Raw genomic sequence first — 21,512 nt, 5'->3', positions numbered from 1 at the left:
GCTCCGTAAAGATTCTGCAGAAGCAGTGCCCAACGGCTAGCAGAGATCATCTCTTCCAACTCTCAAAGGGTGAAAAGAACAATGAGGACATTAGCGTTGGCTGCAGGCCAATATGCGCTAGCTGTGTATTGCTGAAGCAGACAATAGAGAGATAAGAAAACAGGGGTTATATCTACCAAAAGGAGAAAAGGCGGGTACAATGATGGGCCAGCTTGCAAGAGGAGGCCGTCCTGTGAAGTACTGGAAACAACTTTTTGGTCACATGAGAACATATTTTCTTAAGCCCCCAAGTTACAATTATGCTGTTGACTACTTAAGGGATTATTAGAATCTTGGAAATCACCTGTATATCAAACGAAACAAATGGCAACATTCAACACGGAACAGCAATCATTCAATCACCCCCAAATGGACAACACTCAAGGCATTTCACTTGAATATTTTTAAATTAATTTTTCTAAATTGCTAAAAAAGTATTTTGCCATTTACCCAGGTTTTCACGTTATCTCATTTTGAACTTTAAGAAAACTTTATGGAGTGGACAGGACTGCTATTACTCTCCCCATTTTACAAAGAAGGAAACCAAGGCTCAGGAAAGTTAAGAGATTGGCTCAAGGTTCCACAATTAGTAAGAATAATGGCTAAATTAGTACAGTACTTTAGAAGACACAAAGCACTTTCAAGTACATCATATTCCATGGAACGCGCCTAACAGTCCTGTGAGAATAATGTTACTGATAGGTTCATTTCTCAGAGATAAACTGAGGCTCTGAGGGGTGAGAAGGTTTTCACAGTTGCTAACATTGGTCCATATAAGACCCACATCTCAAATTCCAAATCTCACCCTCTTTCCACTTGAGTTCAAACCCAGCTCTATCAAGTACAAATCCACTGCACTTTCTTCTAAGCCATCTGCCCTTGAAGAAGATGGAGAAATAAATCTGCTTCCTCTTTAACAGGCAGTTGTTGAGCCAGATGTTTTGAGAGGTTTAGCATCCTTGGGTTCTATGTTGACTGTTTCAGCTCAGCTCATGGGATATTGGAGCAATAGTCTACCCAGCAGTCAATTTAAACTGATTTACAAATGGAAGATGCCTGGGAAACTGTAGAAGTCTTAACATGCCCTTATAGAGCACAATATTTGGCATTTTAGATCCAGCTAAGAACATCCATGACTTAAGAACAGCTAAGTGTGTCTTGGAATGCCACCACTAAGACCTGAACCAAACCAACGTACTCGAAATGAAGAGGACTAAATAAGGTAGTTTCAAACAACACGATACTCAAGCAGCCATCTACAAAATGCCCAGCTGTCCTGTGTACCCAAGACACTCCTTCTTTAGAGTAATCTAAATTGGGGTCCAGTGTGGGAGACAGTGTATCTACAAACAAAGCCCAAAAGTTATTAGCCTTAACTTGGCATTCTGTCACTTTCCTTATTTTCTCATTCAAAGTTAACCTTATTTTGGCATTGATTTTGGTGTCTAATTTCATTTTTCAAGCAAAATTTAAAGACTGTCATTTCCACACACATGCACCCCATGAGAAACAGCTCTGGTGACAACTTTTTTAATTAAAGTTCCTCATGACCAAACAATAGAGTTTCATTCATCTGAACCGAAAGACCAGGTTGTCAGAAAATCTGTAAGCTGTTTCCACAAAGATCCCCAAGTGCTATGAATAGCGCCTCTGTCCAGCTCCCTTCATAGATCTGGCTGGCTTCAGCACAAAACTTGGCTCAGTGGGTTTCATAAAACCAGTCTTGAGCTGCCATACATACCCAGGGGGTGTTGTGTTGACTCTGAAAATACCGTGTATTTGCCGTGTATTTAATCCTTTCATGCAACATGCTCATTCGCTCAGTTTCCACATTCCTGAAATACTAGAAGTTTCTCGGGTGTTCAAGCTCCGCTTTGAGACATCAAATTAGCTGATTGCTTTTTAAGTTTTGTACAAAACATTAAGAACTACTCTCCTTTCCACATTCTTACTTTCCTAAACAACGTGAAGGCTGGGTGAGAAGAGAAAAACTTAATATTGGGATGAAAAAGTCCCAAGTGTTTCTGTTTTCGTTTATGGAATTCTTGTGTAACTATGTAAAGAATCTTTGAATTCAATGCCGAATCTCAATGTCAAAGGAAATCTTGGTCCCAAGAGAATTGCTAGGGATTTAAAACAGAAAATAGCTCACATGACATGTGTAGCTGGCATAAGTCTGAGAAGCCAGCTTATTAGGGAAGCTACTCTTTGAATTGCAGCATGAAAGGATGATCTCGTGGCTGCAGACAGTATCTTGACTCAGGGAAGATAGAGCAGGTGCCTATGGTGATTCTCAGATTTTTGCATTTGATTTTTTTTTTTTTTTTTGCAATTAAATGAGAAGTTAGGAGCCTCTTGATTGCTCACGTTTGTTTTTGGTACAGCTGCTCCCAGGAGAAGCGGGATCTTCACCATCTGTGAATCGGCAGTGACTCCCAACTTTACGTCGTAGCATATGTTAGCAGCAGTTTTCTGTTGCTCGTGCACTTGATATGCTCCTTGAAATCCCTACTTAAAACTCACTTCTCCTGTGCTTCCATGTCTGTAAGCCCACCAGCTTGCTCCTGGGTCACTATCGTGTGTCTCCATTTAATTTAGCACCTACTACACGCCTGTTCCTCTCTATGCTCTCAACAACCTTCAGGGATAGGTCGTTTTTTTAAATTTATGTTGTTGAAGTATAGTTATTTACAATGTTGTGTTAATTTCTGCTGCACAGCAAAGTGATTCAGTTTTACATATATACACATTCTTTTTCATATTCTCTTCCATTATGGTTTATCACAGGATTTTTTTTTTCTTTCTTTTAAATTTATTTATTTATTTTTGGCTGCGTTGCTGCATGCGGGCTTTCTCTAGTTGTGGCGAGTGGGGGCTACTCTTTGTTGCAGTGCGTGGTCTTCTCATTGCGGTGGCTTCTCTTGCTGCAGAGCATGGGCTCTAGGCACGCGGGCTTCAGTACTTGTGGCTCACAGGCTCTAGAGCGCAGGCTCAGTGGTTGCGGTGCACGGGTTTGGTTGCTCCGCGGCATGTGGGATCTTCCCAGACCAGGGCTCGAACCCATGTCCCCTGCATTGGCAGGCAGATTCTTAACCACTGCACCACCGGGGAAGCCCCTATCACAGGATATTGAACATAGTTCCCTGTGCTATCCAGTAGGACCTTGTTGTTTATACATCCTATATAGAACAGTTTGCATCTGCTAACCCCAAACTCCCAATGCATCCTTCCCCCACCTCTCCTCACCCTTGGCAACCACAAGTCTTTTCTCTGTGAGTCTGTTTCTGTTTCATAGATAGGTTCATTTGTGTCATATTTTAGATTCCACATATAAGTGATATCATATGGCATTTGTCTTTCTCTGTCTGATTTACTTCACTTAGCATGATAATCTCTAGGTCCAACCTTGTTGCTGCAAATGGCATTATTTCATTCCTTTCTATGGCTTAGTAGTATTCCATTGTATATATATATACCACATCTTCTTTATCTATTCATCTTTTGATGGCTATTTACGTTGTTTCCATGTTTTAGTTATTGTGAATAGTGCTGCTGTGAACATAGGGGTGCATGTATCTTTTTTTTTTTTTTTTTTTTTTGCGGTACACGGGCCTCTCACTGTTGTGGCCTCTCCCGTTGCGGAGCACAGGCTCCGGATGCACAGGCTCAGCGGCCATGGCTCACGGGCCCAGCCGCTCTGCAGCATGTGGGATCTTCCCAGACCGGGGCATGAACCCGTGTCCCCTGCATCGGCAGGCGGACTCTCAACCACTGCGCCACCAGGGAAGCCCACACGTATCTTTTTGAGTTATAGTTTTGTCAGTGTATATGCCCAGGAGTGGGATTGCTGGATCGTATGGCAACTCTATTTTTAGTTTTTTGAGGAACCTCCGTACTGTTCTCCATAGTGACTGCACCAATTTACACTCCTTCGGGGATAAGTTTTGATGTCCCAGTTGTACAGATGAGCAAAGGGAGGTTCAGAGAGATCAAAGTAATTCAGACACAGTCACAAAGCTTGTCACTGGGAGAACTGGGATTTGCTCCCAGGGCTACCTGACCGCAGAGCCTGGCCTAGCCATTCCCAGTGTCCTGCTCATTAGTGATGCACCATGTCTGCCTGGAGGAGGAGAAGGCCTATGAACAGCGAAGAGCCTTGGCCACATGTGTATAAACGTCACACGGATGATGGGTGAGGCTCGTAGATTCAGCGAGACTTCAGATCATCTAGTTCAAACTTCTACCCCAATCAACAGTCCCTCCACAGCAGTCCAGTTTCCCAGCCTGTACTTGAGTTGTTTTTAAATGAAAAAAAAAAAAAAAGATGGTAAATGGCCATGGCTATGATCACATTTACGTGTAAATATTCTTCCAGTGTTTGCGTTTCTGCAGCAACGTTCTATTTGGGAACGATTGTGCAAACAGCCACAATCAGGTTGGATCAGTGTATTCCCACCAGCAGAGCCAGGCCCACAGGAGAGACTCCATAGTAAGGTATATTCAGGAATTGCAGCTCTTGTTGCTGTTTATATGCCTTCCTGGGACTGACAGTCTCGCAAGTGGTTCCTCAAAGGGCGGAACAGCATCCTTTTGAAACTGCACAAACAACATGAAAAACAGCACACAAATGCCAAAAGCAGAGGAATCTCTTACAATTCCACTGGCTGAATTACTCATCTGTTTTCATTCTCCCTGCTTCCTGCTAGTCCTTGCCACATGTAAACATGATTTTTAGGGTTGTAATGAGGTATACATGCAATTTGCTATTCCACTTTGTGTGCTTAACATTATATCATAAGCATTTTCTGTTGCTACACAGTCTGCCTGATTCTAAGTTTTAGTGACTGCATGATAACCCATCAAACTGACACAACGTAATTTACTTAACATCTCTTCGGTTGTTTCTAGTTGTTCATTATAAATTACTCCACAATGATCATCTTCATTTTTATTGACTTGTTATTGACTTTTATTGACTTTTCCTTCTTTTGGATTCGTTCCTTGGTGTCAAAAATCGGTATACTCTTTAAAAAATAAAGTTGATGTAAGTGGATTCTGTGTTGAATTTTTTGTTGTTGTTTTTTTTTTTTTTTTGGTACGTGGGCCTCTCACTGTTGTGGCCTCTCCCGTTGCGGAGCGCAGGCTCAGCGGCCATGGCTCACGGGCTCAGCCATTGCGTGGCATGTGGGATCTTCCCGGACCGGGGCACGAACCCATGTCCCCTGCATCGGCAGGCGGACTCTCAACCACTGCGCCACCAGGGAACTTTATGACATACAACAGATCCAAGTCCTTAGTAGAATTCACATCAGGTGTGGTTGTTCATCCACATATTACTTAGTATTTAGGTGTCTAATCACTTCGTGTCATAAATTAATAAAATTCTGCTCTCAATGAGCTTACTTTCCACAAGAAAGTAACAAGGCAGGTTTTTAAAAAAGAGTTAAGCAATTTTCAACTCTTCCCCCCAAAGAAAGTTTTTTTAATTTTTGTTATCTTTCCTTTTTTAAGTCAGCCACATCTACGTTTTATAGTCTTCAAGCACAGGTTTTTAAGCAGGAGGATGAGGTCACTGGATTTGTTATTCAGGCAGATCACTTTGTCCCCAACATGGGAGGTGGCCTGGACAGGGCAGAGGAGTAGCAGGGGTCCAGTTAGGAGACCCTAACAATAGTCCCAGCAGGACAGGGTGAGGCTCTGAGGTATGTAGGGCAGATGTGATGGGGATGGTCAGAAGGGGCCAACGCAGGTGACAGAATGGCCAGAGCTTGGGCTTCCCTGGAGGCGCAGTGGTTAATAATCCGCCTGCCAGGGCAGGGGACATGGGTTTGAGCCCTGGTCCAGGATGATCCCACATGCCGCAGAGCAGCTAAGCCCATGCGCCACAACTACTGAGCCTGCACTCTAGAGCCCATGAGTCACAGCTACTGAGCCCACATGCTGCAACTACTAAAGCCCATGTGCCTAGAGCCCGTGCTCCACAACCAGAGATGCCACAGCAATGAGAAGCCCATGCACCACAACAAAGAGTAGCCCCCGCTCACTACAAATATAGAAAGCCTGCTCGCAACAACGAAGACCCTATGCAGCCAAAAATAAAAATAAATAAATAAATAAAATTATTAAAAAAAAAAAGAATGGTCAGAGCTTGAAGGTCCATCGGATATGCAGGTTAGGCAAGTGAACTTGTTTGCCAGGTTTTGGGAGATTTTCAGAATGATCCTGCCTCAGGCTTAGGTGTAGGAAAGAGAGACACCTGCTAATTCAGAGTCCTTCGAGGTACCCCAAATCTGAGCTCACCTGCCCAAAATGCAGCCATAGGAGGGTCATTCATTTAAGTTGACATCCTCTCCAGCAGCCTCCAGTTATGAGGTGACCTGCTCTTGAATGAATGACACATTATGACATCATCCACAGTGTGGTACTGGGGAAGGGACACTGGGCTAGGGAGTCAGAGAACTGAGTCCTAGTCTTTGCTGCATGGCCACAGGGAGTCACTTGATCCTGCTAAGCCTCAGTTTATTTATCTTTAAAATGGGGATAATAATGACTGTGCTGCCTCTTTCACAAGTTGTGTTTGTATCATGTGAGCTCACATATGTGAACTGTCTGTAAACTCTGTTGTACAACACAGATGTTGGAAGGGTGAGAGAGCAGGAAGGGGAGGCAGGAAGCTGATCATGTCACCAGCTGTTGCTGAATGGCGGAGAACAGAGCCTTAAATGAGTGGGACACAGGACAGGGAAATGTTGATGAGTGTACCTGAAGGGTTGTCTTAATCTGTTCAAGCTGTCATAACAAAATACCACAGACTGGGTGGCTTAAACAACAGACACTTATTTCTCATACTTCTGGAGGCTGGGAAGTCCTAGATCAGTTGTTGGCAGATTCTGTTCCTGGTTGAGGACCCTCTTACTGCCTTGCAGATGACTGCCCTCTCACTGTGTCCTCACAAGGTGGAGAGAGTGAGCTCTGATGTCTCCTCCTCTTCTTATAAAGGCACTAATCCCATCACAGGACCCCACCCTCATGACCTCATCCAAACCAAATTACCTCCCAAAGGCCCTGCTTCCACATACCATCCATGGGGGCCAGAGTTTCAACATATGAATGGCAGAGCACTGGAGAACAGAGCACTAAGAGAAACAGACCTAAATGGGAGGCTGTTGGGACTCTGAGCACCCGGAATACGGGGATGCTTGAGGACGGTGAGTAAGATGTGAATCCTGGCTCTGTCACTTTCTAGAGCTGGACAACTTGGATGGGTTACTAACTTTGCCACACCTCAACCACCTCCTTTAAAATGAAGACTTAACTGTTCATCCACCAAATATTTTATTGAGTTGCTACTGTATGCCAGGAATGGTTGTAGGTGCTGAGGATAAAAAGGTACACAAGACAGGCCACGTCCCTGCCATTGTGAAGCATATATCCCCAAGGGATGGTAACAGTGTCCCACGGGGTTGCTCTGAAGAGTCCGTGGTATAAGCTGCATGGCACGGTGATTGTGCAGAACATGTGCTCTAGAATTGTTAGCTGCTATTATCATCTGTTTCACCATTTCTCCTCAGGTTGGTCCTGTTAAGATGCTGTACGAATAGAACAAATGAATAGAAATCAGGGGCATCAACCCAGAGGTCCATTCATACGTCGCATCTGTTTGTATTTGCTGCCGTGGATAGAACTTCCAGGGTCACCTCCACACTGCTCATTTCACTGAGTAGCCAATATCTGTGTCATTTAACCATTCTCTGGGCTCCCTTCTCCAATGAGTCCAGAAGGGCATTGCTTATTTAGGAAATGACATGTTCCGAGTTATTAATACATTCCAAATATTAAAATTTCAGTCGAAGCGCTGGGAAAATCATGGCAGGCTCATAATTTAGGGAGGCCAGGTGGCTAATGAATGCTTGGTGCCCAGGAATATCTCGATTCCTCTAACCCTCTCTCCCAATTAACAAAATCGCTGATGATCTCAGGGCTGTTTCTGGCCAGCTGGGATAAATTAGCCCACTGGCAGCTGCCCAAATGATGTATTTTAAGGGCACAGGCCATGTGGCTCTCTATTGCGAAGCAATTGGGGTCACCGTGTTTGCATATGGATTAACTTGCTGTGCAGGGATCCTACCCACTTACTGCGCCCGCTGTGGGTTGACACGCAGTAGCTATTCAGCAAGGATGCAGAAGAGGCAGACCTAATGATCCTTCAGGAGGCCCCCATCTTCATTTCTCTCTATTCCCATGTTTATTACTTTCAGCAAAGAGAATTCAGCTGGCTTTCCCTATCTATTTTCACAGTCCTTTTTCTTAGAAGGAATTTCCCACAATTGATGGAAAAACATATCTGGATGAGTATGGCTGGAGGACCATAAAGATTCATATGAATGGACTTGAAAGTTACCAGCTTGGCCCATTTTCCTTAGTGATTCCAAGGCAAGGTGTGTTGAAGTCATAGTCATGTTAAATAAACTGTTGGGCTTCCCTGGTGGCAAAGTGGTTAGGAGTCACGGGTTTGAGCCCTGGTCTGGGAAGATCCCACATGCCGCGGAGCAACTAAACCTGTGCACCACAACTACTGAGCCTGCGTGCTACAACTACTGAAGCCCGCACCTAGAGCCCGTGCTCCACAACTAGAGAAGCCACCGCAATGAGAGGACCACACACCTCAACGAAGAGTGACCCCCACTCGCTGCAACTGGAGAGGGCCCACCCACAGCAACGAGGACCCAATACAGCCAAAAATCAATCAATCAATCATCAATTTTTAAATAAATAAATAAACTGTTAATTGGATGAGCTGTTCTCTGAGGGAAACCCAGGGCAAATCACAGTGAACGGGCTCAGGTGGTAATTGCTCTGTTGTGAAGAGTGTCTAGATGTTCCTGAGTATTCTGTCTCCGTTCCCCTGAGCAATTATGTGCAACACAGAGGAGATGACTGACTTACTCCCTCTTCAACATCAACAAACATCTACCAATGACCTACCATGTTCGACACACACCACTAAACATTGGAAGGGTCCAAAGTTGTACAAGACAGTCCCCGGCAACACAAGGTCGTACAGTTTAGATGCCAATTGCTCTGCTATCCTTATGATCCGTGATCATAGGTCCTGGATTTACTAGGCTAGTTATATTTTTCTTGCCCCCCCCAAAACAGGCTAGTATTAATACTTCATTTTCTATGTCATTATCCTCATAACTCATTGAAGTACTCCAAGAATCAGCATGCAAACTGCATTTCTCAGACCACCTCTCCTATCTGGAAGGAAGGAAAAATCCTGTCAAACCATGAGTTCTGGTTTTTAGCTAAAAATGATGGTCACTGAACACACGAGTAGCTCCTACCATAAGGTGAGTGACCATTCCTAATTCTACAAAGGCAATTAACAAGGAACATGAGCCTTTCCAGCAACGTTTCCTAAACTATGACTTGTTTTCGATGGCCCTTGCGCTGCTTCTCTTTTCATTAATTAATTAACTATGCATCTATCCAATGAATGACAGTGAATAAGACACAGTCCTGACCTCCCAGAAACTTACACCACAGTCTGGCGGGGAAAACAGACAAACAACTAGGCAAATGGGCAACTGGAGCAATGGCTGGAGCCTCGTATGTTCTTTGAAGGAAGATGGACTTGACTCTGGGCACTGAGAGCCACTGTGGGGTCTTAAGCAGAGGTGGGAGGGGATGGGAGTTGCACTTTAGAGAAGCGGATCTCACTACAGTGCAAAGGGGTTGAAGGGGGCAAGCCTGAAGGGAGGCAGGCAGACACAGAGGACGTTCTCATGATATCCCAGGGATTACTGCCACATAAACCTCCATCGAGGGGGATTTCAGTTCCTGAGAGTGGAAAGGTGAGATGGAGCCAATGAGCCGAGAAATAGCCGCCTAGAGGGGTGCAGTGGCCGGCTACGGCTCCCATTATGTATACAGGCTCTGCACCACTACGTTCTGCATGCTTTCTATACACTCTGGCATTTAGATGAAGAGAAGGAGGCAGCTCAGGGATGAGTAGTGAAAAATCATCTGGAAATTAACCTATCTATGTGGACTGACAAAAATTTTAAAGGCTCCAAATTGGCTAAGCTAAAAGGAAGAAGTCCTGCTTTGATGACCCCAAAAGGCAGATAATAAACTAACCCCTGGTATGTAGCATTGGAATGTACCTTTTTTTTTTTTTTCTGGAGTGTATCTGCCATCAGTGAAATGACTTTTTATTTTGTCAGTATAAAAATGTTCCCTGCACTAACTCCAAACTGGCTGCACAGCAGGAAGTGGGAAAGGAAAAGCAAACAGAACCCATGAGCTAGCTCATAAGCACGGGGATACAGGCACTGGAACGATACACCGAGATTTAACTGCCTACGATGGCTGTACATCAACGCCCTCTCAGTCCCCCTAGTCGTGGACATCGATGTTGCCACGGGAAAGTCATAGAGCGGTGCCAGCTGCCTGAGTAGAGTAAGTGTGTGTTAGTGACACCATGGAATCCCTTTTTTCCCAGTTTTATTGAGAAATAATTTATACATATCAATGTGTAAGTTTAAGGCGAACAGAAAGGTGGTTCGATTTACATATATTGTGAAATGATTACCACAATAGGTTCAACCAACATCCATCTTCTGATATGGTTGCAATAAAAGGAAAAGAAAAGTAGGAAAAGAGTTTTCTCCTTGTGATGAGAATTCTTAGGCTACACTCTCTTAACAACTTTCCTATATATATATACATATATATCACATAGCAGTGTTAACTATAGCCATCATATTGTAAATACATTACCTCCCTAGTATTTATTTGTCTTCTAACTGGACGTTTGTACTTTTTGACCACCTTCCTCCAATTGCCCGTCCTCCCACACCCCGCCTCTAGTAACCACAGATCTGATTTCTTTTTCTGTGAGTTTTCTGATGTCGTTTTGTTTTTCTTTTAGATTCCACATGTAAGTGAGATCATACAGTATTTGTCTTTCTCTCTTGTTTCACTTAGCATGATGCCTTCAAGATTTATTCACATTGCCAAAAATAGAATTTCCCCATTTTTATGGCTGAATAGTATTCCGTCCGTTGTATATACATATCTCATCTTCTTTATCAATTCACCCATTGATGGACACTTAGTATGTTTCCATATCTTGGTTGTAAATAGTGCTAGAGTGAACATGGGAGTGCGGATATCTTTTTGAGTTAATGTTTTTGTTTTCTTTTGGAATCCCCTCTTTTAACCACTTGTCCACCATTTCCTCACCTAAATGCCAGTGTATACAGGAAGCGGTAGTGATAGAAAACCCGTATAAAAGCAGCTACAACAATAGTGCTAATATTGGAGCTCTATGCTGCTCCTCTATCCCTCTCCTGGAAAGGAGAGGTACTCCATGCATTCTCTGGAGACCAAAAGCTGTTTCTGGTTCTCCACAGTCCATTCCAGGACTGGGTCTCACCACCCTCTTGGAACAGAGTTCTTCTTCTGACGTTCACGCATCCATTCACGCCATCTTTTTCTTTTTTTCACACCATATTATTCACTCCCTCATCTCTGGCCAAGGAGTTCCATGCAGAACATTCTCCCTCTTTCCTTAACAATTTCTGCAACTCTCTTATAGTTTTTTTTTTCCGTCACATCCTTATAACCCCTACTTCAACTTCAAAATCACCCTGACCTCAATATCCTCAACTCCCAGAAGCATCATCTCCAATCCCCGCTGTCCCTAAGTCCACACTTTAGACCACACTTCTATGCAGAACCAAACCACCTCTAAGATCTCAAATTCTGTGTTCTCCCCCTCTGATTACAACCTACATAGCTTTTTCCTCTCCCACCCATCAGGCCACCACCATCACACCAATCCTTCTCCAAGTTCATCAGCACCTCCCAACTTCAAGGACCTCCCTTTGCAGCCCATACCCTAGAATCACTAGACCCTGACCTTCTGCCCTTCCCAAGACCATCTTCAATACCCAATTGTGATGGTTAATTTTTTCAGCTTTATTGAGGTATAATTGACATATAAAATTGTAAGATATTTAAAGTGTTACGTTGTGGTGATTTGATAACATATACATTGTGAAAGAATTCCTCCCCATCTAGTTTATTAACATGTTGTGATGGTTATGTGTCAATTTCACCGGACTAAAGGATGCTCAGATGGCTGGTAAAACATTTCTAGGTATCTATGAGGCATTTCCGGAAAAGACTGGCATTTGAATCAGTAGTCTCAGTAAAGAAAATCTGCCCTTACCAATACAGGTGGGCATCTTCCAGTCTGTTGAGGGTCTGAATAGAACAAAAGGGTGAATTCACTCTCTCTGCTTGAGCTGGGGCACCCATCTCCTGCCCTCAGACATCTGTATTCATTCTCTGGTCTTCAGGACTCTAACTGGGAATTAACAGCACCTGCTTTCCAGAGCCTCCAGTTTTTAGGTGGAAGATCATGGGACTTCCCAGACTCCATAATCGTGTGAACAAATCCCCTGTAATAAGTACCTTTCTATTTACCTATATACACCCTATTGGTTCTGTGTCTCTGGAGAACCCTGACCAATATACCCATCACCCCCAACGTCATCCAGCGCCCTCTACCCTGCTCCTAGTTTGTTCTGAGCTGATGGGATCCTGGCACCTTTCTGTTCTCCAGCTCCAAATGGTCACAACTTCTATAAACTCCATATTGTGTTTCTCATACAACTGCTATCAACTTCTCCCACACTTCAGAAGCCCTGCTCGGTCTCCCAGCCTCTCTGTCTCAGCAGATGGCCCCCTCTGCCTCTTCCCTGACACTATCAAGTACAAGCTCTCCACCTGAATTTTTATAGTGCTTACATTTAATGTGTCCAAAATTCAGCCAGCGCTCCCTCCATCTATCCAGTTATTTGTGCTCCAAATGTAGGGGTCATCTTGACATCTGCCTCTGCCCCATACCTCACACTCAATCAACCTTCAGAGCTTGTTGATTCTTCCTCCAAAAGAAATCTCCAATCCATTCCTTCCTTCCCATATTCATCATTTGTGATTCTCCTGGTCCTAACCACCATCATCTCTCTCACTTGGACTGCTAAGGAACCTCCTAAAACATCTACCCCTTTCAATCTTGCCCCCTTCCAATTTAGTCAGTCTAGCCCACGGAGGTCAAAATGATGTTTCTATTATTTTATTTTATTTTATTTCATTTCATTTTTTGCAAGTAGTAATGTTTTATTTCTATGACTATCTGTAAGGAAAAACATAGACTTATAGAAGGTCACAAACTGAGACGCCTTTTAGACTTTTCTTTCATCTTAAAGATGAGAAAAAAGAGCACCAAAGAAGTGAAAAACCTTACCCAGGGTCACACAGTAAGTATATGACAAGTTTAGGAAAGAAAAGAGGGTTTTCAACTCCAAGTGTAGCACTGTTCTATAGTCTGGTAAAGTATTTCCTTATATATAGCCAAAGATCTAGGCTACCGGGAAAAGGTGTCTGAAAAAATATAAAATCATTATAATAGAAAATATTCGGGTAAAAAATTTATCATGAGTTTGTGTGGGTTGTAATAAAAATGATGTCTTTAAAATGCAAACCTGATTGTGCCATTCCACCGTTTCAAACCCCTTATGACCTCCCAATCCCGAGAGAAAAAAATTCAAAACTCTTAACATGGCTTTGTCTGATGAGATAACTGCCTCTCTCTGTAGCCTCATCTCCTTTCTCTCATTCTCTACAATCCAGCCTCTCTTTTTTTCAAATGCCAAATTCTTTACCACCTCAAGGCCTTTGAACCCACTGTCTCTCCACACTTCCCACGCCCCTATGCCCATCTCCACCTGGAAAATTCTTACTCTTCTTTCAGTCCTCAGCTTAAATGTCACTTCCTCAGGGGCTCCTTCCTCCCCTGCCCAATGTAGAGTAGATGTTATGTTATCTTGGGGTACCTGTACTTCTCCCTCTTATTGTTTATCACAAAGGCAAGGACACCATTATTTTGCAATTACCTGGCCAATGACTGTCTTTCCCACTCCACTATAGGCAACTCAAGAGCAGGGACCATGTCTCATTTGCTCATTGCTGTGTCCCCAGACCTGGCACAGTGCCTGGCACAAGGGCAGAGTCGGGTCCCGACCCCCAGGAAATGAGCCCATGGATTAGGTACAGCAGGGGGATGCGCAGAGGGGAGCAAGCCTGTGAAGTGGGGATCCCTTCATCCCCTTCACCCCGGACCTCCCGCCGTGCTCTTGCCTCTACTATCTTTTCATTACTCTTAACGATCATTGTATAAACGTATAACCTTAAAATTGTTGAAAATATACCACCTGGGGAGAATGTGCTCAGAGGATGTAAGTGGTCTCCCTGCCCAACCCTCACCGCCATCCCTCGAGCCCCAGTCAGCTACTTTCTGTGTCGTACCTGAAACAGGCATCATTGGCTGTATGAATGCGGCAGAGTCCTGCATCCCCAGCCCCACTCCTCACCCCCTTCTCAGCAACCATAACCCCAAAGCATCCCTATCGTCACTTACTCCCCCAGACCCTCTCTCCTTCTCAGAGTTAATCTTCTCGCTTGCTTTGGCTCCACCCCCTTCAGCCTTCAAACATCTTTCCAGCCTGGGTGGGTTGGGGAGAACTTCCTTGATCCTCCAACTCCCTTGATCTGTCCTCCTTACTTTCTTCTCCCCTGAAAGCCAAAGTTCTCGAAAGAATCGCCTCCATTTGCAGCATTCACTTCCTCCCCACCCACTGACTGCTATTTATTGTTTTTTTTTTTTTGGTCGCGCTGCACAGCATGTGGGATCTTAGTTCCCTGACCAGGGATCGAACCCGGGCCCTCGGCAGTGAAAGCGCAGAGTCCTAACCACTGGACCGCCAGGGAATTCCCTTGTTTGTATCTTTTATACAAATGGAGGCATCTATGAACATTTTCTACCCTTTCCTTTTTCCACTTAAAGTATCTTAGGTGATGTTCTTAGATCAGTATATTCAAAGCTTCTTCATACTTTTAAATGCTTGCCAAGATCTCTCTGTGAGGCCGTACCATAAATTCTCTGCTGTGGACACTGAAAACGTTTCTAGTCCTTTGTTCTAACAAACATGCTACAAGGAGTATCTTTGCATGTAGAGGACTTTTCCAGCCTTGTGAGCGCATCTGTGGGATAAATCCACAGAAATGAAATTATGCTTTGCATTTTGGAATTAAATTTTCTCCATAAAAGTTGTACCAATTCACCCACCCACAGCAACAAGACCTCGTTTCCCCTCATACTCTCTAACAGATTGTTTTAACAAGGGTTTTTATTTTTGCCAGTCTGATAGGTGAAAAAGAATCCTTTTCATTTGCACGCCTTTTTATAAATGCAGTCAAGCATTTTTCTTTTGTTGAAGAGCCATTTGAATTTCCCCTTCTGTGGAGTCTCTTTTCCTATCCTTTTATCTCTTGGCGGTCTTTTTATGATTCCGAGGACTTCTCTATTTAAGAAAACGAGCTCCTTGTCTGTGGTATGAGTTGCAAATATCTTTAGTCACTCTATGATGCTTTGAGGCATGTCTTCTGCCCAATAAATAAGACAACTGGAACTGCTGTCTCTTTGGTTCCCGCGCCCTCCTAACTGGGAAATCCAATGGCCTTTCCGTGTATTCCTTCATGCTTCCGTGATTTCAGCATCCGACTCTGCGGACCCATCCTTCCCGAACTCTCCTTTTCTTCCTGCATCACTACTTTATCCTGGATCTTCTTCCAATTTTCTGACTGTGACTACTCTTAATGCTTCTGAAATTCCCATTACAAGTGCCCTTGGGAGAGGAGGTCTTGAACTCTGCAGCAGTGCCCTGGGGCTGAGCCTCTGCAGAGTGTAAGGGGGTTTTTCAGCCCCTTACAACTAGTGGGAGGTGCAGCCAGTGGTGCCTTGTCTGAATCCAAGGCAGGTTTGGGACGTTCCCGGGCTCTTCTTTTCCATTCCCCACAGCAAGCTCAACAAGTCTGAAATTAGTCTTACCATATCCGCTCTCTCCCAACTGCTCCTCGCCACTTCCTCATTTCCCTTGGGCTCCCACCACTCTCCCAGCCTCCCTCGGCCTGAAGCCTCAGTCTCCCCAGCCCAGCACCGGCAGAGACCTACAGACTCTTCTGTGCAAGTCTCTTCCATTCCTTTGCTCCTTCCCAGCTCCGCTGTCATCATACTTGTCACCACGTGCCCCCTCTCATCAGCATCCCCTCAAAATCCAACACTTCCTCCTACCAAAGTACTGTCCACCCAACCTCCCGCTGCTCAGGAAGCCGCAGGTCCTCCCCTGCACCGTCCCGTACCCCGCTTACTCCCCAGCAAAGGACTCTGCACCAAGCTAGAACCCAATTAATGAAACCTGGATCCAAACGAGGTACCACGTAGTCCTAGTACTGGCAGATGGCATTTCCCAAAGTGAAAAAACTCTCTCCTGTTCTGCTTTAAAAATACATACTATATACTATATTGATCTATCTCTCTGTATATATAGTATAAAATACATACTATATATGTACATATATACTTAGCTATTCCTTTGGACATATCGGTGTTTTTGGTGTATGCGTGTTGCCATTGTTGTTTTTGTCTCTGTTTAACTTAGTCAATGAACCAGAATGTACTCTTAGTCTGGTCTCGCCAGCTCTTTCCCTCCAGCCCCTTTGCTTGGCTTTCAGTTTTGCTGCAGCTGTACCCTCCCGCTAAGGCTCCTAGAGAAACCAGTGACAAGGGCCCATCTCTAAGACCCTGATCCACGCTCCCGTCCCAGGGCCATCCAGCAGTGCCAGGCCAGCATAAACCCTGGCAAACGTTGGCCAGTGTCCCCGGTTCCACCTTCACGGCCCTGCTCTCCTCTGCGTCCTGTTCCACCAGCACCACCGCCCAACACACACATCCAAGGACACTGCAGGAAATGGGCCTCCAGCCAGGCGTCACGGCAGAGCCCTCTGACATCCTAAGAGATCCTTGGATGGTGGAAGGAGTGCCGGCGATTTAGCATTTCTTGGGGTCAGCATCCCTAGTCTACTCACTCAGCACCACCCACCATGACACACTCAGGTTTACCAGGATGTTTGGGGCAGGGGGTGCGGGGATGGACTGGTGGGGGCAGTAGACGGGAGAGAGCGAGAAGAGGGGCATCTGGAAGGCAGGATGAGCTCACTGCTGCTCCAGGCGGGAGAAGGAAGGGAGGAGAAAGGTGAGGCGCCGGGAGGGGTGGGGAGCGCTGGGCTGGCCCAGGAGGGACGGGGCACGGTGCAAGCAAGCGCGCGTGCGCCGCGTTGAAGTGCCAGGCACGTCGGGGCAGCAGGACAGAGCCCAGGGCGCGCGCGGAGCCGCCCAGTGTCCCGTTCCTGTGACCGCAGCCATGACGGAGAACTCGGACAAAGTGCCCATCGCCCTGGTGGGACCCGACGAGGTTGAGTTTTGTAGCCCCCCGGTGAGTACCGCCTGGGAGCCCCAGACACGCGGGGCCCGTATCCCCTGTCCCGGGTCAGCGATTTGTGTCACCGAATTGGGGAGCTGGGAACAAATGTGGGCGCCCAAATGTGGGCTTGGGGTGGCGCCCCACGCGTGTGCGTGTGCAAGGGGCCTGGCATCCCTAGTCTGGTGTGAAGGGGAGGGTGGATAGGGAGGAAAGAGGGGGCGTTGGGTAGCAGGCGGAGAGAGACCCGCGGGGCAATGGCCCTGCACCGCGAAGTTTGTTCAGCGCACATCCACTCCCGAGCACCAGGGACCCATGGACGCAAGCGCGGCGAAAAGGGCCGCCCGGAGGAGCCCCGGGCGAGCTGTCCGACACCCCCAATGCGCCGGGTCGCCGCGCGCGGACATGACAGTCCCTCTCCCGCCGGCCCGCAGGCGTACGCCACGGTGACCGTGAAGCCCACCAGCCCCGCGCGGTTGCTCCAGGTCGGAGCCGTGGTCCTCATTTCGGGGGCGACGCTGCTGCTCTTCGGGGCCATCGGGGCCTTCTACTTCTGGAAGGGGAGCGACAATCACGTAAGTCCGGAGGGCGGCTGCCGGCTTGCGGGCACGAGTCAGGGTGCGCGAGGCCGGGAGGGGCGCGGGGCCTGGGGGCACGCGGGACAGCGGGGTCCTCTCTGTCACTCGCGTGTCCCCTCCTAGGTGGCGCCAGAGCGGCCCCCTCGCCCCAGCTGATGCTTTCCCCTCGGGGCCTCCCGGGTACCTTCCCCCTTCTTCCAACCAACTCCACGATGCGGCTTCCCACTCACGGGCAACTTTGCAGAAAAGCCAGTCAGGGCTTTATGGGAAGATGTTAAAGACAGAGTAGCGGGGAAAAGCAGGGGACGGTTCCAAGAAAGTTCTTTTTGGCCCATCCCAGCCTGGCGTCTCCGCTAAGCAGTTGAGTGACCATGGGTAAGGCACATCCCCTCTGGCCTCGCTTTACTCATCCTTAGGAAAAAAATGGAACTAAGCCCTCTCCCAGCTGAGAAAGGCTGTGAATTTGAGACAAAGACAGTGGAGGGACATTCAGACCCAATAAGGGGACGAATTTGACCTCTCAGTAGCGCTGTCTCTCTCTCTCCCTCCCTCCCTCCCTTCCTCCCTCTCCCTTCTGTCTTCTCTCTCTCTCTCTCTCTCTCTCTCTCTCTCTCTCTCCCTCTCTCTCCCTCCCTCTCTCTCTCCCTCTCTCTCTCCCCATCTTTTAATGCCCCCTTCTCTCATGCAGTAAGGGGAAAAAAAAAAAAAAGATCTAACTTCCTTAAAGATGGCAAATGTCTTTAAAAATCACTTCTGGCTTGGTCACATGTGATTTAATGGTAAATGTTTTACTAACTGCTGTCCTACTTTCTTTGTATGCAACTATTTATTTTAGAGCTCAGTTGGCTCTCAAGGAATCTAAAAAGTGTTTCTGACCCAACTAAGCAAAATACCCGTGTTTTTGTTAAATACTCTGAATTTTGTTCACCTACGTAAAGGGAGGCATTTTATCTTGATGACCATTGCCAGGCTTGGTATAAGTATTTCAATTAATGGAAAAGAATTCCATCTCCAGGGTGCACACAAAGGGCTGTTTCTTAATCACTACCCTCAGAGGATCTGTGACTGCTGTTTCCCGTTTCTCTCCCACCATGAAATTCAAAGCATGAATGAATCCCAGTACTTAGAGAAAATGGTGCTGAAAGCAATTCAGCCATTTTACACATCACATCTTCTGCAGTCACGGCATAATTTGTATTTTTAACTCAAATGCCTAACGTAGATAAGCACGCCATTTAGCAGAGTCTGTTTTAGAGACTATATCAAATTTACAAGCATCGATTTGGAAGATCAGAATTGCACAGTATTTTGTGTATATTTGAAAAGTGCCGTAATCTATTTGTATATTTTAAATATAGAAGCTGGGCCAGATGCTCACATTTGAAAGCAGCATATCTGAACATGAGAACGATGTCAGTATCTCCACCTCCATTAACAGCAGGGTTTAGATTGTCATCCCTTGGGAAACTGTACCATCTTCGAATGTAAATGCTATCTTTTAGATGACAAAACTTCAATGGTATAGGTCCTTTGGGTACAAAAATAGCTTTGCTTTTTAGGAGGGAGCGGGTAAAGATTTTGGTCCTGGTATGTATGAAAATGAATACCATTTGGCATTTAATTATTCAAGGCAAACACAGCTAACTGACAAGCTTCTAGAAAGAGAGATTGAAAGATCGCCCTAAAGAGCAGGGCCTCCTTTTATCATAACTTGTACTTTACTGCAAGATGGTTGGTTGTCTGGTTCAAGAGAGCAGTATTAAATTCTAAAAATACAGAGGAATAGTTTATCACATTTTATTGCCAACAATCAAAGTTATCCCTGTCTCTTATAGAGGCAGGAAAATGAAGAAAATCGTGGTAGGTTTGTTTTTTTTTTTAACTCCCAAAATATTCCATGCTGATCCATTACTTAAGTCTGAAAAACAAATCACAAAATACTAAATAGAGTAAATTTGGCACCGTCTATGCATAGCACAGGCACAGGTCTGCTTTCCCTGAATACAAATGTAAATGGCCCAAACAAAGCATAATCAAGTCTCTGTCAAACAGAAAGACATCCCCAACCAAATGAACTACCCACTCTTTGGGGATTATCTATGCCTCTGCTGCTCTATATTGGTTTATAGAGGAGAGCCAGCAGTAATTTACCTCCTATGCCTTTCATATGGGTAAATCCCCTTAGGACAGGTTTACTGGAAAGCAGCTAGAGAATTCTGAAGCATTGGAGTGCTAATAATCAGGGGACAAGCGACTGGGCTCAAATATTGAGGCCATGCTTCATCCACGTTATTGTAAATGGAACAAGGCATTGAAATATGGGAAACGCCCACCAATATGACATAACTGACAACCCTACCCCGTGGGATGAGGCGAAGACATCATTGCTCGGGGACTTTATTCTCAGCCTGATTTTTCAAGACATTGTCCCAAACATGATGTAATTATCTTATGAACCCAGGCTTTATTAGAAACTCATTAGCAAACCTCCTTGGCTGTAAAAGGTACCATATTGAGCAGACTATTGGCACATAATAAACTTTCTTTGTGCTTGGACAGAAATAGCCTTAGGTGCTAACAGCTCCATCAGTTTGGAGCAGATAATGTGATTACTGCTCCACCAACCGAGCCACTTTCTGAGCTCAGGGCCCAGTACTTCGGAAATAACTTCCGACTTTTTACCACCCCCCAACCCAAGGCACTTCAGGAGGGCACAAACCTCCATTGCTGCCCCATGCAGACAGTGTACTGCTTATGAAAGCGGGGCTGCAGCTACATTACAAAGGACGCCTCGTTAGGGACCTTTTGCTGGCGGGGAGGTGGCGGAAGGGTGGTAGAGGAAAGTGAAATTAGGATAAAAGCCACAGTTCTAGTGTTGCGATCTTGTCTCCTTAAGACCCGCTCAGAATTTGCAAACAGTTACTTAAATTTAGGATTGCTTGAGTAGTAAAAAGCTTATGTGCAATGCTTTAAAAAAAAAAAAAAAAAAGAGCCTCTTGTCTCATGAGTGAAGGAAGGACACTCGTGCCAGCAGAAACTCACATGCGCGTTGTCTGCCATGTGCCCTTGGACAGCCAAAATTAGTTCAAGTGAATAGTGGCTGCTCAGAGAGCACAGGGGCAGAACAGAGCCTGCTTTCTGAGCTTTACCTGCAGAAAGCCCTGGCTCAGCCAAAGAAAACAGGTTTCCCCAAACTGGCCGATGGTGAGGACGCCTGAGGTGCAAAGTGAAAACAGATTGCTGGGCTCTGCTCCCGCTTCCCCTAAAGCAGAACCCCTAGAAGTGGTTCTTTTTTAATTTTTTTTGCGGTACGCGGACCTCTCACTGTTGTGGCCTCTCCTGTTGCGGAGCACAGGCTCCAGACGCGCAGGCTCAGCGGCCATGGCTCACGGGCCCAGCCGCTCCGTGGCATGTGGGATCTTCCCGGACCGGGACACGAACCCGTGATCCCTGCATCGGCAGGCGGACCCTCAACCACTGCGCCACCAGGGAAGCCCCTAGA

At 45.7% G+C, this 21,512-nt stretch overlaps 1 protein-coding gene across 1 annotated transcript in view; it reads left to right on the top strand.

Annotated features, from left to right (window-relative positions):
• The first annotated feature begins 17,375 nt into the window (after nucleotides 1-17,375).
• The window catches only part of CNMD (chondromodulin), a 29,097-nt gene continuing 24,960 nt past the window's right edge, over nucleotides 17,376-21,512 (top strand). The window contains exons 1-2 of the mRNA XM_059995982.1: nucleotides 17,376-17,447; nucleotides 17,867-18,007. Coding sequence (XP_059851965.1) covers nucleotides 17,376-17,447; nucleotides 17,867-18,007 — 213 coding nt within the window. The remainder of the gene's footprint in view (nucleotides 17,448-17,866; nucleotides 18,008-21,512) is intronic.

This window comes from Delphinus delphis, chromosome 18 (assembly GCF_949987515.2).
Source record: "Delphinus delphis chromosome 18, mDelDel1.2, whole genome shotgun sequence".
NCBI classification, from domain to species: Eukaryota; Metazoa; Chordata; class Mammalia; order Artiodactyla; family Delphinidae; genus Delphinus; species Delphinus delphis.
Note: the sequence above shows the minus strand (reverse complement) of the source record. Positions and strands in the feature narration are given on the sequence as shown.